Source organism: Rhincodon typus, chromosome 20, assembly GCF_021869965.1.
Source record: "Rhincodon typus isolate 14 chromosome 20, sRhiTyp1.1, whole genome shotgun sequence".
Lineage (NCBI taxonomy): Eukaryota > Metazoa > Chordata > Chondrichthyes > Orectolobiformes > Rhincodontidae > Rhincodon > Rhincodon typus.
The window spans coordinates 18,462,665-18,478,784 of record NC_063351.1 but is presented as its reverse complement, the minus strand read 5'-3'; the positions used below and the strand labels follow the sequence as shown (position 1 = coordinate 18,478,784).

The following is a 16,120-nucleotide window of genomic DNA, read 5'->3' as shown; positions in this document are numbered from 1 at the left end:
CTTCCATAGAGTCAGAGTAGAGGAACTGCGTAGGCCTCAGTAAGGTGTAACGTCAGGGTTCAGAGGTCAGTGTAGTCAGTCGGAGGTGAGGTTCAGTGAGAGGATAAGTCGAAATGGGTTGTAAGTGTACAGCAAGATAAAAGGTAACATGGAGGCTCAGGTGGTGGGAGTGGTTACCTGGTGACCAGGTGGTCATCAAGTTTTCTCATTGATGCCTCCTTTTTCAAATGCTTCCATTGGTTTGCAAGAAATGCAGGGTGGCTATTTCACTTCTGAAAGGCTTATCCAATTCAAACGCACAGTTTGCAGCAGCTGCTGAAGGAAAGACAAGCTGATTTTCTTCAGGTTTAAAATGGTTTGTTGCATAGAACTGACAAAGTTTTTTTTGGCTGTTGCAGACCTTCTGATTTCTCTTCTGGTCTGACCAGCTTCTCTTTGTCTTGCTCACAGCCCAAGTTGTTCAGCTAATAGATAACTAATCACATAGTTTGTTGGCAGACAGAGGACCTTTGTCATTGATAATTGGTTCCTGTTTGACAAACCAATCAGCTTCATTTGTAGACAATTATGGAACCCGTAGCTGCCCAAACAGGGTTCACAATAAATATCAAATTCCTTGCTTTCAAAACATGCAGCCATCCATGTAAACCCCTGGGTTTCAAGAATTCTTTTGCATTTAGTCTACAGTTTTAGGAAGCACCAATCTTAAAAAATATGGTCTTTACAATTGCCTATCCCTAATTTCCCTGGAGATGGTTGTAGTCAGCTGTCTGACTGAAGTCCTTGGGATGTAGGAACCTCCACGGTATTGTTAAGATTTTGACCCAGCAATGCTAAAGGAATGGCAATACAGTTCTAAGTCAGGATGGTGTGTGACTTGGAAGGAAACTTACAGCTGGTAATGTTCTCATGCATTTCCTGTCCTTGTCCTTCTAGTTCTTGGGTTTGGAAGGTGCTGTCAAAGGAACATTAGGAACTTGTTCAGTGCATCTTGTAAATGGTACATATCACTGCCATTGTGTGTCAGTGGTAAAGGGAGTGAATGTTGATGGTAGAGTTGGGGTATCAATCCAGTGGTCTGCTTTCTTCTGCATGGTGTCATGCTCTGTGTGTATTGATAAGCTGTACTCATCCAGGCAAGTGAAGAGGAAACAATAAGTCTGTGTGTGCTTTTCTTTGGTGAAAATGTAGCATTGAATGACATAATTCCATTGGTTAAAATAGGGTGTTTGGATTTCTCTTTAAACATTAAATGGTTCATAATAGGATCACAACACCTTCCTCTAGCACCTGCTGCATGCTTACTATGCTCTCATGTGGCAGACCTTTATAGTTCAGTACTACAGAACACCTAGTCTCTTCAAGCAATTTAACCATTGTTTTAACACTGTTATATATTCTGTCTGTGGACCATGGAAAATATATTTCATAGCATTGTTTTTTTTTCCCGGAGCACTCCTTGAACTCTGAAGTGCTATAAGCCACAGCTCCAAAGGCATTCTCTATTTAAATGAAGAACTTCCATATTTGTGATGTCTTTCTTAACCTGAGGATGTTTAAAATCTCTGGGGTCTTCACTTGCTATATAGTGCTCACTCACTCCCAGCCTATCTGATGCTCACAGCATCTGCGTCTGGCATTGCATTGTCTTACCTTTTTGCGATTTGTCTCCTCAGCTAGAGATGCTAGTTTCATATTATTGCAGTTGTGCCATGACACTGTTTAGTACAACCACAAAATGGGAAACTTGTCAGCAGACCTCAGTCAATGGGGATAGCTTTTGCTCAGGGTTTCCTAACACAGTAAGCAAGGTCAGCCTCTGATTTCAGTCCAGACTCTGCTCAGAGTAGTCAGAGACATGATCCTCTTGTGAGGAGGAGCCAAATGACAAGCATCTTGACTCTTTCTACCATCTGTAGGCTGCTTTTCTCATGGAATGAGAGGGAGGCAGGTCCTGCAGGAGTTGAAAGCTGATGACACACACCTACAGTTGGAGCTTGTGGGAAAGTGTCCTAAGTGACTAAGTAGGCAGTATGGAGGGCATGCAGGGTTCGATATAAGATGGGTGAGAGCAAATGGAGAAGACACTGCAGGCAACAGTGAGAGTGGCAGAGCATGAGTCTAGGTGGGAGGTGTATACAATAACAGACATAGAGTGAGTGGGTTTTATTGGAGAGAAAATGGTGGCACTTACGTTGGCAGAGTAGAGAAGGACATTGAGCATCTTCTTACTTCCAGACAGCTGAGACTGCTTTAAACTGGGTGGCAACCCTGTCCCCAGGCTGCTGTGCTCTGCTGTGGTGGCCCCTACTGCTGGTCCTGGGGTAGGAGGATGTCCTGTGTCAGCACTATCCCATCCAACGGGACCTCCAGGGTCCTGCCAGTAAAGCAAGGCATCAATTTTCCCCTGTCTTCCAAGTCTGGAAAAATATAAGCGACTGTGCCAGGCAGGTCCAGATGCACAACAGTCTTTGAAAGTTTGCATGAGCACAAAGGATGCTGGTCTTTTGATGAATATCCATTGAGTGGTGAGTTGTTCCAGGTGCATGGTAACATGGGATGGAAATTGGATTTAAAAGACACACTATGAATGCAGCTATTTCATCTCAGCCAAATTCCAGAATCTTCTGTCTAAAAGCTTAATGCGCTATTTATTTCGTTCACTTGTAAACTGTCTCAATGTACGCAATTCCCTCAGCCTCCAAAAGGATTCGTTGACTAGCAGAAAGGACACAGTGGGGATAAAGGTGTCTTTTTCAGGATGGCTAGTGGAATTCCCCAGGGGTCCATGTTGGGACCACAACTAACCACATTATACATTAATGATCTGGATGATGGAACTCTGTGCATTGTTGCTAAGTTTGCAAATGCACAAGGAACAAGTAGTGTTGAGGAAGTGGGAGGCTGCAGGAGGACTTGGACAGGCTAGGAGAATGGCCAAAGAATTGGCATTCGAAATTTGAAGCGCAAAGGGACTTGGGAGTCCTATTTCAGAATTCTCCTAAGGTTAAAATGCAGGTTCATTTGGCAGTTAGGAAAGCAACTGCTATGTTGGTATTCATTTCAAGAGTCTGAGACTACAAGAAACAGGATGTACTGATGAGACTGTATAAGTCTCTGGTCGGACAGCATTTGAAATATTATGAGCAGTTTTGGGCCCAATATCGAGGGAAGGATGTGCTGGCATTGGAGGGCATCCAGAGGAGGTTTCTAATTATGATCCTGGGATTGAGGACTCTGAATCTGTACTCAATGGATTCAGAAGGATGAATGGGGGATCTGATTGAAACTTACAGAATACTGAGAAGTCAGGATAGAGTGGATGTGAAGAAGATGTTTCCACCAGTAGGAGACTAGGACCTGAGGGCACAACTTCAGAGTGAAGGAATAACCCTTTAAAAATGAGATGAGGAGGAATTTCTTCAGCCAGAGAGTAGTCAATCTTTGGAACCCATTGCCATAAAAGGCTGTAGAGGCCAAGTCATTGAATGTATTTAATAAAGGAATCAAGGATAACAGGGAGAAGGCAGGAGAATGGGATTGAGAAACAAAGCCATGATTGAATGGTGGAGCGGATTCGTTGAATTGAATGGCCCAATTATGCTCCTGTACCTTATGGTCTTACGGTTTCAGATTGTTTTTCTTAAAAGACATCACCATGGCTATATAACAACTTACAAGTTAATTATTAAACCTCTTCAGACACAAAGAAAACCCATATGCCATGGCTAGTAGGAACTGCAGATGCTGGAGAATCCAAGACAACAAGGTGCAGAGCGGGATGAACACAGCAGGCCAAGCAGCATCATAGGAGCAGAAAGGCTGACGTTTCGGGCCGAGACCCTTCATCAGAAATGGGGAGGGGAAGAAGGTTCTGAAATAAATAGAGAGAGAGGGGGAGGCGGATAGAAGATGGATAGAGGAGAAGATAGGTGGAGAGGAAACAGACAGGTCGAAGAGGCGGGGATGGAGCCAGTAAAGGTGAGAGTAGGTGGGGAGTTAGGGAGGGGATAGGTCAGTCCAGGGAGGACAGACAGGTCAAGGGGGCAGGATGAGGTTAGTAGGTAGGAGATGGGGGTGCGGCTTGAGGTGGGAGGAGGGGATAGGTGGGAGGAAGAGCAGGTTAGGGAGGCGGGGACGCGCTGGGCTGGTTTGGGATGCAGTAGGGGGAGGGGAGATTTTGAAGCTTGTGAGGCGGGGACGATCCCACAGCTACCTAGAATACACCTCCTCTCAACCACCTTCCTGCAAAAATGCCATCCCCTATTCCCAATTCCTTCGCCTCCGCCGCATCTGCTCCCAGGATGAGGCATTCCACTCCCGTACATCTCAGATGTCCTCGTTTTTGAAGGACCGCAACTTCCCCCCTTCAGTGGTCGAGAACGCCCTCAACCGTGTCTCCCACATTTCCCGCAACTCATCCCTCACACCCCATCCCCGCAATAACAACCAAAAAAGAATACCCCTTGTCCTCACGTACCACCCCACCAACCTCCGGATCCAACGCATCATCCTCCGACACTTCCGCCATCTGCAATCTGACCCCACCACCAAAGACATCTTTCCCTCCCCACCCTTATCTGCTTTCCGGAGGGACCACTCTCTCCGTGACTCCCTTGTCCGCTCCACACTCCCCTCCAGCCCCACCACACCCAGCACTTTTCCCTGCAACCTCAGGAAGTGCTACACCTGCCCCCATACCTCCTCCCTCACCCCCATTCCAGGCCCCAAGAAGACTTTCCACATCAAGCAGATGTTCACCTGCACATCTGCCAATGTGGTATACTGCATCCGCTGTACCCATTGTGGCCTCCTCTACATCGGGGAAACCAAGCGGAGGCTTGGGGACCGCTTTGCAGAACACCTACGCTCGGTTCGCAATAAACAACTGCACCTCCCAGTCGCAAACCACTTCAACTCTCCCTCCCATTCCTCAGATGACATGTCCATCCTGGGCCTCCTGCAGTGCCACAACGATGCCACCCGAAGGTTGCAGGAACAGCAACTCATATTCCGCTTGGGAACCCTGCAGCCCAATGGTATCAATGTGGATTTCACAAGCTTCAAAATCTCCCCTCCCCCTACCGCATCCCAAAACCAGCCCAGCGCGTCCCCGCCTCCCTAACCTGTCCTTCCTCCCACCTATCCCCTTCTCCCACCTCAAGCCGCACCACCATCTCCTACCTACTAACCTCATCCCGCCCCCTTGACCTGTCCGTCCTCCCTGGACTGACCTATCCCCTCCCTAACTCCCCACCTACACTCACCTTTACTGGCTCCATCCCCGCCTCTTCGACCTGTCTGTTTCCTCTCCACCTACCTTCACCTCTATCCATCTTCTATCCGCCTCCCCCTCTCTCCCTATTTATTTCAGAACCCCCTTCCCCTCCCCCATTTCTGATGAAGGGTCTAGGCCCGAAATGTCAGCCTTTCTGCTCCTATGATGCTGCTTGGCCTGCTGTGTTCATCCAGCTCTGCACCTTGTTGTCCCATATGCCATGGGTTCATTTAAAAATCCAAACTCAAAATCAAGTGATATACACTTTATATCAAAGTATCCAGACAGAGCACTAGTGAGTAGGTACTTGTTAAGTAAGTGGTGCTTGATTGCACAGTTGACGACAACTTCCACCATTTATTGATGAACTAGAGACTAATGCAGTGGCAATTGGCCAGGTTGGATTTGTCCTGCGTTTTGAGTACAGGGCAAACTGGGGCAATTTTTCACATGGTTGTGTAGATGTCAGTGTTGCAGCTGTAGTGGAACATCTTGATTAGCATCACCCCAATCCTGTATCTCACATCTTCAATACTATGGCCAAAAGGTTGTCTGGAAATTAGCTTTTGCAGTATGCAGTACCTCCAAACGTTTTGTGATATCATGTGCAGTGAATCAAATTGGCTGTAGACCAGCTTATGCGATGCTCGGGACCTCTGAAGGAGACCAAGATGGATCATTGACGTAGAACTTCTGGCTGAAGATTGTTGCCTCATCTTTTGCACTGATATGCTGGGCTACCCAATCAGGATGCAGGTGTTTGTGGAGCCTCCTCATCCAGTGAGCTGTTTAATTGTCTACCATTGACATTTGTGATTGGGGTGGCAGCACTGCAGAGCTTAGATCTGCTGTGCTGGTTGGGGAATCTTTTAGCCTGTCTATCACTCACTGCTTGTGCTGTTAGGCGCACACATCGTCTTGTGTTACAGCTTCATCAGATTGACATTTCAGTTTTAGGTATAACATAGTGTGGATCTGGAGGAACACAGCAGCCATTTTTAAAGAAGGGTCCCAACCCAAAACATCAGCTTTCCTGCTCCTCTGATGCTGCCTGGCCTGCTGTGTTCCTCCAGCTCCACACTGTTGTCTCTGACTCCAGCATCGGCAGTTCTTACTATCTTTCAGTCTTAGGTATGATTGGTGCTGCTCCTAACATGCTGTCTTGCATTCTTCATTGACAAAGAGAATTCAAGAATTAGACTAAAGGATTTGTAACTGATTGCACATATCAATTGAAACAAAACAAATGAACTGAGGGTGAAAAAGAAATTAATAAGTATGATCTGGTTACCATTAAAGAGACATGGCTGCAAGGTGTCACGGATTGGAATTTGAATCTGAAACATACAGGACGTTTGAGAATGTCAGGAGACTAGGAAAATGTGGAGGAGTGGCTCTCTTAGTTAATGATTGCATTAACACAATAGAGAGGATAAACTAAGATCCGGAAACCAGGATATGGAAATAGTTTGGGTAAAACATGAAAAATGACAAAGGAAAAAAGTCACTTGTGGGAGTGATGTACAGGCCCCCTAGCATTAACTATGCAGTAGGGTGGAACATAAAGAAAGATATAAAGCAAGCTTGTCAGAAAAGTACAACAGAAACCATGGGGAATTTTAATTTAGACCTCAACTCAAAAAATCTAATGGGCTATGTTACCCGAGATGGAATTGCTTAGAAAGCGGGCTATACTAGACCTGGACTTGTGCAATGAAATAGAACTATTTAATGAATTTATAGTGGAGGCAGTGAGCATGACACGTTTTAATTTTACGTTCAGCTGAGGGTGAGAGGATTGATTGAGAGAATATGTTTAATATTTAAAGAAAGTGAGTAGGGAGGACTTGAAAGTAAAGCTGGCTAAAGTGAATTCACAAGTCAGTTCACAGGATAAATCAATGGAGGTGCCATGGCAGACATTTAAAGGGATATTTCAGAATGCACAGAATGGATCATTCCAACAAGTAAGAAAAATTCCAAGGCACAGACACACCATTCATGGTTAACTAGAAATATGACAAATGGTATTGACCAAAAGAAAAAGCATACAATTGTGCAAACTCAAATGGCAGGCCAGGAGATTGGAAGGAATATGAAAAAAAAGAATGACCAAAAAAATTAACAGAAGAAAAATTTCAGTGTAGAGAAACCCAGCCAGGAATATAAATAAAAAGATGCTATGAGTTTATATAAATATTTAAAGAAGGAATAAATTAACCAAATTTTGTGTTGGTATTGTAGAAAGTGAGACTGGAGGATAATAATAGAAATTAAGGAAATGGCAGACAAATTCAACAGGTATTTTACTTCAGTCTTCACTATAGATGATACAAAAAGAAGTGATAAATAAGGAATGGAAGAGAGAGAGAAATTCAAGAAAATTATTATCATCAGAGAAGTGATACTGAGCAAATTGTTGGAGCTGTGGGCTGACAAGTGCCTGGGTTCTTCTGATGGACTTCATCCTTGGGTCTTATAGTCAGATAGCCGATGTATTGGTTTAAATTTTCCAAAACCCTCTTTATTCAGAGATGATCCCGTTAGGTAGGAATAGAGCAAATGTAAATTTGTTATTCAGAAAGAGGGGCGAAAACAGAAATTAGGAAACTGTAGGCCAGTTAACATCAATCATCAAGAAAACATTTGAAGCTATTAATAAAGATGTTATAACAGGGCACTTGGTTAAGTACAGGGTAATCAAGCAGAGTCAATGAAAGGATAATTGTGTTGACCAAGCTGTTGGAGTTCTTTGAGAAGGTACCATGTGCTATGAATTAAGGGAAACTGATGGATACACTGTACATAGATTTCCAAAAGGCATTTGGCAAGGTTCAGCATCAAAGATTATTGTCATGTAAAATCTCCTAATGTAGGGGGCAGTAGATTGACAGGTACAGAATATTGCCTAGCTAACAGGAAGCAGAGAATAGACATAAATGGGTACTTTTCTGTTTGGAATAGAGGCATAGAGTCATAGAGATGTACAGCATGGAAACAGCCCCTTTGGTCCAACCTGTACATGCTGACCAGATATCCTAAATTAATCCGGTCCCATTGGAATGATGTAACAAGAAGTGTGCCACAGGGATTAATACTGGCACCTCAACTGTTTACATTTATATAAATTACTAAAATGAGGATAGAAGGTTGCCAAATTTTATGATGCTATAAAAAAAATAGAAAGGTATGTTGTGGCGAGGGCATAAGGAGGCTACAAAAAGGTACAGACAGGTTCAGTGTATGGGCAGAGGTGTGATAAATGGCATATAATGGGGGAGATTCTGAAATTGTCCATTTTGGCACAAAAGAATGTTTAAAAATGATCTGAATGGTGTGAAATTGAAGAATCCTGAGATGCAGAGAGATCTGAGTGTCCTCATGCATGAATCACAAATAATCATTATGCAAGTAAAGCAAGTATTTAGGACAGCCATTAGAATGTTCTCATTTATTGTGAGGGAAATTGAAATCATAAATAGGGAGGCTATGTTTCAGTCATACAGGGCACTGATGAGATTATGCCTGAAATATAGTGCACACCAATGGTCACCTTATTTCAGGGAAGCCTATAAATGCATTGGAGATAGCTCAGAACAAGATTTGCCAGACTAATAGCTTAATCAAAAGGATTCTTGCCTCATGGGAAAGATAGGGCAGGCTGGGTTTGTATGCACTGAGGTTTTGAAGAGTAATATGTTATTGGATTGAAACATAAATGAACCTGGGGTTCTTGACAGGGTCGCAGTGATTAGGATTTTTCATCTTCTGGGAGAATCTGGCAATAGGGCTATAGTTAAAAATGAGGGGGCCTCTACACAGAGCAGAGATGAGTGACTGTTTCTCTGAGTGATTGGTGAGTCTTTGGAACTCTTTTTCCTGAAAAGGTGATGGAAGCTGAGTCCTTGAACATTTTTAGGGCAAAGCCGGATAGAGTATCCTTAAGCAATGGATTGAAAAGCTATCAGGGTGAAGTGGAATTGTGGGCTTGAATTTACAACATGATCAGCCATGATCTTATTAATGGATACAGTAGGGTCCAGGATCTGAATGGGGTCTATGCTTGCTCTGGATGTTCCAATGTAATTATAGTCAGAGTTCTCTGCCTGTTTTTAGTTTATGAAACAAGAAAGCACGGTCAATTACTGCCAAGCATAACCAAAAATGATGCAATGATGCTATGTTGTATTCTTCTCATTTCATTGTTTTCAATGACTGTGCCGCTTTCTACCTTTAGAATAAGCCAATGTGGAGTGCTCCAGGTCATCCAAACTCCAGCTGGAACTGAAGTGTCGGCTGAAAAACTTATCTAACAAGCGGGTGGCCAATGAATTTGTGAACTCGAGCAGGGAAACCTTGGCATTTGATTTTGTTCCGTGTCAACGCTGTTGATTCAGTCCGAGAAAGAAGAATCCATCAGTGTTCAAATAGAGAGGAAGTGGATTGGCAAAATTATTAAAGGTGCAGCTGCCCAGCCGTCAGACCGGGGTTTCAGCATTTTAGGCTGTTTGCACTCACACTGGCCTTTCTGAGATACACCCGAAAGAATGTGTGTAATCAGCAGTGATTCCACAGCCAATGTCATCGATTTTGAAGCATATATGTGCTGTAAATGTTTAAATGCAACAAGCTACACTTCCCCGGCCCCCCGGCAACTGAAATATTCAGGTGAGGGAAGGCAGTAGAATGTAAAGCCCACTTTAAACAACTCTTAGCGATTATCAGTGAGTGTGAATTGCGCTGGAGGGAACTCAAGTTTATTGCAATATAAAATGGTAGAAGATGAGCTTGGTCTAATTTTCTCCTTAGGAGAATGCATCTCGCGTTCCATCCAGTCGATTCCCAGCTTGTTTTACTGCATGTTATACTGCTCGTCGATTGGTTAATTTATTAAATCTTCGTGATCGATCGCCTAAAATCAGAACAAAGCATACAACTAATTAAAAATGCAACTGTTTTTTTGAGACAGGTCTTTAAGGTGTTGCAGTTGACGTTTGGAAAAAAAATGGAACATATCCTTCCCTTTCATTTTGTACTTGTACAGTAAACCTCCGGGGGATGACGTTTAGACCGAATCATTCAACATCTCAATATTTTTCTTTTCCATTTCCTCGTTCGAAATTTGTGGAACTTAATTGCAAGAGGTTCTTCCTCGTCTCCCCCAGAACTAATTCCACTTGTACTTGGTTTTGCCGCACTGTTGTAAAGACTAGTCCAGCTTCAACTGATTCCATTATATAAAAAAAAAGGTTCCTGGTAGCCCTTCCCTCTATAGAGACAGCATGCTAACAGATTTCCACTTCTGGAGGTAGGACTATTAATCGCCTGGTATACCAGGAGAGAAGACCCAAGATAGAAAGAGGGACAACTGTTGCAGTTTTAACTCTAAAGTGAATTGTCTTATTTGTCATTTGCTTTCACGAGTTTTGGTGACATCCAGTCAGACCGTAGTGAGTGTTAGCGGGCCTTGGGTGAACTTTGCTTTGGGTAAAAACAAAGATGAATTCCTCTTGGGGAAGACCCGCCAATGAAACCTTCTCCGAGGCGATCGCTGTGATGTCTCCGGCTCCAGATCCCTTCAGTGGTCCCCTGCACACCATCGAACCCTGGAATTTCAAAGTTCTGGCGACTTTAATGTTTTTCGTGACATTTTTGTCGCTCTCCGAAAACTTCCTTGTCTTGCTGGTAACCTACAGATACAAGCAGCTGCAGCAGCCTCTCAACTACATCATTCTCAATCTTTCAGTGGCCGATTTGCTGGGGTCGGCTGTCGGTGGTACGCTCAGCTTTGTCACGAACCTTTACGGGTATTTCTTTCTGGGCGCCTGGGCGTGCGTTCTGGAAGGTTTCGCGGTAACTTTCTTCGGTAAGTGGCTTAACTTTGGAGGTGTGGCATGGAACGTGGGATCCGGGGCAAATTAGATCAGCATCTGCCCAAATATGACAGGAGATTGAGATGCCGGAAAGGAAAAGATACATTGCAGTCCCCCATTCAGGCATGTCCCCACACTGACTGACTGAATGGAGCAGTAACGAGGAACATTTAGCACAAGAGAGGGTGGAATACTTTCTGCCAATGCCGTTCCTGCTGAGTGTTGTGAGATGAGAAATTGCTTTATGCGATACCTGGATTACCGCGTTCAAACTGCACTGAGGTTTTCCAAACTCCCTCTGAGAGTCAGCCAATAACTGCCCGAACATAAATTCGTTGCATTTCCATCTCAAACGCTCGCAGCTGCCTGTGGAAGTTGGCATTTGCTGAGTACAGAAGGGCTCCTCACAGTCTGTTCGGGATCTTCCCCGTCTGCTGCAGGCGCTCATTTGTATTTGAGGGTCTTCCCTCCCTTTCCAGTGTTGGAATCCAAACAGGAGGCAAGGTAAGCTGCTTCCACTAAAATTAAAATGTTATCCAGGTGGAAACTGGATCCGCTTCCAGCTGTCCTGTAAAGAAGGCTGGATTAAATCCCACAAGATTTCCCGACTCGATCGACACAGCGGGAGCCAGCTCAAGTGTTGAGATCAGCTTCTGTGTGGGTTCATGTTCAAATCTCACGCTAGCACAAGTTCCACGGAACTGCTAGGGAGCTAGATAATCGCATATGTTCAGTATTGCTTTTCCGAATGATGTTGGAAATCCCTTGCATGAGGTATTGAAAGTAGAATCCAAAACATACAAGTTCTGGTTCACACCGTGAAATCGGAACATTTTCCTGTTTATTAAACTGGGCGCTAAGCACCGCCTTAAGAGAGAGTTCAGAGAGGAAAATCTGGTTAACAAGATAACAAGATAGTCTCCTGTTGGCACTCCCAGTGAAAGGCTACCCTCTTTTTGTACATAAACTCTTCTGCAGAGGGGCTCTTATGGTGGTGTACCTACTTGTGAACCAGGATGCCGAAATTCAAATCCTGTTTAGTCCAGCGGTGTCCAATAACAGCCGTCAACAGGTTAATTAGAATTAGGGGAAATGCCTCCTCTTTGTCCGGGCACTGAGGACCTTGAAACCTTTTTTCATTGTTATCTTGGTGTGAGGTTTCTCAAGTTGGGGATCGGCAGGCGCTGCGAGCTAACTTGACAAGTGTAACAAGAAGCGGTACAAGCTGCTCAGAGGAACGAGCAGGTGTTCCGTTAACTTGCTGTTAACACTAGAATGTAAGTAGCGTGTGTGTACCTGACGAGTACACCTCTCCGTGGGTGGAAAATGCAGAGCCTGATCTATCTCCATTAACACAGCAGCAGTATAGCGACAATCGTGTGGCTCAAGGATGGCAGTGTAATAGTGTAACAGCTTGTGCTTGTAATTGTGTAAGGAAGCCTGTGTTTCACTTCACCTTCCATGTTTCTCTGCCTCAAAGAGATTATTTTATAGCATTTTGCTTCGCCCTGATAAAGCATGGATTAGGTCAGGCAATGAAATTACCTTAAAATACAACAATCAAACTATCATCTTAAATTACAACAATGAACCATCATCGTTTCTTAGGCTTTTGTATTATAAAATGTCTAACAAGCTTTTGAAGGCTAATACATATTTCTGATGAAGGGTCTAGGCCCGAAACCTTCCTGCCTTCCTGCTCCTATGATGCTGCTTGGCCTGCTGTGTTCATCCAGCTCTACACCTTGTTATCTTTGTTTAGTTGTGAACGTGTTGCTGACACCATTGGCTCAAAGGCACAAAGCTGTGGGTTCAAGTTTCACCCAACAGTTTGAGAACAGAAGCAGAACTGAGTGCAAAGTACTGAGGTGTTTGTTTTAGATATACTGTCTTTTAGATCAGCTCTGGTCAAAATATATTGCCTGCTTAGCATCACAATAAATAGTTTATGTAATTATTATCTCTTTACTGTTTGTGGGAACTTGCTATGCACAAATTCACAGTTGCATTTCCTGCTTTGCATCAATGACTACATTTCAAAAAGTACTTTGGAACACCCTGTGGTTATGAAAGTCAATGTATGAATGTAAATCTTTCCTTATTTTTGTATTATTTGACTTCTATGTTTACATCCTGCTATTCTGGACCCCACCCCTTCCCAAAAGGGGAATGTGTCATTTGTTTTTAAAGAAACATATCTTAATACATGTCTTTAAGTTAGATCCAGCAGTTGTGATCACTTTGGTTATAGTTCAACAGGCTTATTTAAAATCACAAGCTTTTGGAGCGCTGCTCCTTTGTCAGGTCACCCCAGCCCAACACCAGCACCTCCACATTGTGATAATTTCTGCAGGTGAGTGGTTCCACTTTTCTTGTTCAGGGGGACCAGCAGGTCAGCAGATTTTGGGAGATTTGTTTTTCATTAGTTCTGTGGTTTTAGCACTTTCATATTGTCTGCCTTTCCTTCAAATGAATAGTATTTATTTCGATATACCTGTTCTTTTCATCCTCCCTCAGTCAAACCAACCCTTTTGTACAGCTCAAAGCTTCAAACATGTTGTTTTTCAGATATCAAAGTTTCCACAAAGCAAAGAAATCAATTATTTTCGTGTCCCTTTGAATTCGCCCTCCTACATGCTTTTTCTCTTCAAAGCTTGAATCATCACACCTTCATTGCCTGTTTGCAAACTCCTGATAGTTCACATGTTTTTTTTTATTTAAAAAAATCCCATGTTCATGATATACCTCCTACATTACAGGAAAAAAAAATCTAAGTTGCATTTTTACTAAATTATATTAACGAAACAAAAGATAAAGGAAACATGCACAAGTTTCTTTTATATGCATACACTGATAGCTGAATCATGAGGTATTTTCTAGTTAGGTATTATCTGGAAAATGTCCTTCCCCTTTTCACCGTCTACTCTAACAGTTTGCACTGATCCAAACCTTTTTGTATTCCTTTCCATGATTAAAACCCTTTGGATTCTGTTTTTGAGATAAAATGTTAGCATTTGACTGGGTCTGCAACTCATTCTCCCTTTGATTGAAGTCTCTTTTTAGAGTTTAAGTTATATCAGGAACATTTGATATTCCTGTCTGGTTGCATATATTGAAATATCTTAATTTTTCTTCATCCCACTCAGATCCAATTTTATTTAATTTCCTTTGGACAACATGAACAACTTTTATGTTTTGAGACTGTGTTTCATTCCTTAACATCTTGAGCTTTCCCGTGGGCTCTCAAATCATGTTGTCAAAGTCATGGTGGGAGCTGGGCTCATTTCTGCAGCTAGCTTCTGAGACTTCAGACTGAAGGGGCTGACAACACTTTGTGTTGATTAGCTTTTTGACTCAGGACTAGCTACAATTAACCCTGTAGGGACACTTTGTGGTCGCAATTCTTTCTGTGAGGAAGCAAACATTGACAATTCTACAGATCCCTTTTTGCTTCTTTCCACTCACATGGCTTGTCTTTAGCTCTTTGAACTGCCAAGTAATATCCTTCAGGTTCTTTGCCAAGGTGAGACGTCTCTGTCACTGCCCCTTTGATTGGTTGGGGCCTACCTTTGTTCCTGTTTAATTTTGTTAACTTTTGCTTAGCCACTCCAAACCTTCAAAACTTGTACTGCCCCGTTTGAGATTTCTGTACATTATCCAGCCGGCTACAGTACCTTCAGTACCATGCTTAAACTGTTCAGCTCATTCAGCCTCACTGGGGTTCACCTTGGGTTTTGAGAGTATAATACTTTGTAGCCCATAGGTTATTTTCAGCCAACCCTTTCACTGACCAGCTTGAGGTTACACCCACATTACTAAACCTGTTGTTGTATAAGGGTCTGAAAGGATTAATGCTGAAGAATACATTAGGCACCACATAGTATGATGATGTCACATGGACCCCATTGGGGAAACAGCTTTAGAACTTGAAGAAGTAAGCTCCAACATTGTGGTCTCCTTTTGTAGTCTAATTACAATGTCTATTACACTGATGTAACTTGTACCTCATGCTATCATGCAAGAAATTACATCTTGTTTAAGACAACAGATTCTTCTTGTTAGACAACCCTGTAACTGTGCTGTCCCACAGTAGACCAAGTGGGGTCTGTAGACTCCCACCAGGAAACAGGATGGTGCTACATATCTATCAGATGGATGCTACACCATGATGAGCTCCAATCAGGATTGATCTTACAACATAGCGGCATGCAGTGTGGACTCCATTTGGCCATAGCACACAAAATACTGGCACCCATAGAGATCTGAAGATTCCTTCAGATAAAGTTTTAAGGAGAATGCTTATACAACAGTAAGAAACTTGATGAGCTGAACACTTGTGAGTCTGACAGAAGTGTAGCAAGATTCAACAAGACAGAATCCACAGTCAATGGTAAAAAGCATTTCAGACCAGATGAGAGACACACTGCAGCAGGAGAGTGCTCAGAATGCCCTAGAGCTGGAGTTACTCTATGGCTGATGTTTGTCTTTTGGGGTGGGGGCAGTTCCTGAGTTGAAGTTCAGCCTGTTGGAGGCTACATGTGCACAATTGCTTGGAGGCAAGGACCAATGTTTAAAAAAAAGGCATGGTTTACTGGTTGAGAATGCTAGAAGTAAGCAAAGTACTTATAGTTCAGATTGAGTGGCAGCAATTCAGTTCAGAGCAGCACAGTGGCTCAGTGATTAGCATTGTTGCCTCACAGTGACAGGGATCCAGGCTCAATTCCGGCCTTGGGTGACTGTCTTGTGTGGAATTTGTACATTCTCCCTGTGTCTGTGTGGGCTTCTTCTGGGTGTTTCAGTTTCCCCCCACAGTCCAGAGATGTGCAGGCTAGGTGGATTAGCTATTGGAAATGCAGGTTTACAGGGATAGGGTGGGATACCCTTTGGAGGGTCGGTGTGGACTTGATGGGCTAAATGGCTTGCTTCCACACTGTAGGGATTCTATGATGTCATGGAGAGTTGGCGTCGT

General features: G+C 43.3%; 1 protein-coding gene across 1 annotated transcript in view; it reads left to right on the top strand.

Annotated features, from left to right (window-relative positions):
• Positions 1 to 10,813: 10,813 nt before the first annotated feature.
• The window catches only part of valopa (vertebrate ancient long opsin a), a 47,072-nt gene continuing 41,765 nt past the window's right edge, over positions 10,814 to 16,120 (top strand). The window contains exon 1 of the mRNA XM_048609175.1: positions 10,814 to 11,144. Within this exon, the coding sequence (XP_048465132.1) occupies positions 10,835 to 11,144 (310 nt within the window). The 5' untranslated portion in view covers positions 10,814 to 10,834. The remainder of the gene's footprint in view (positions 11,145 to 16,120) is intronic.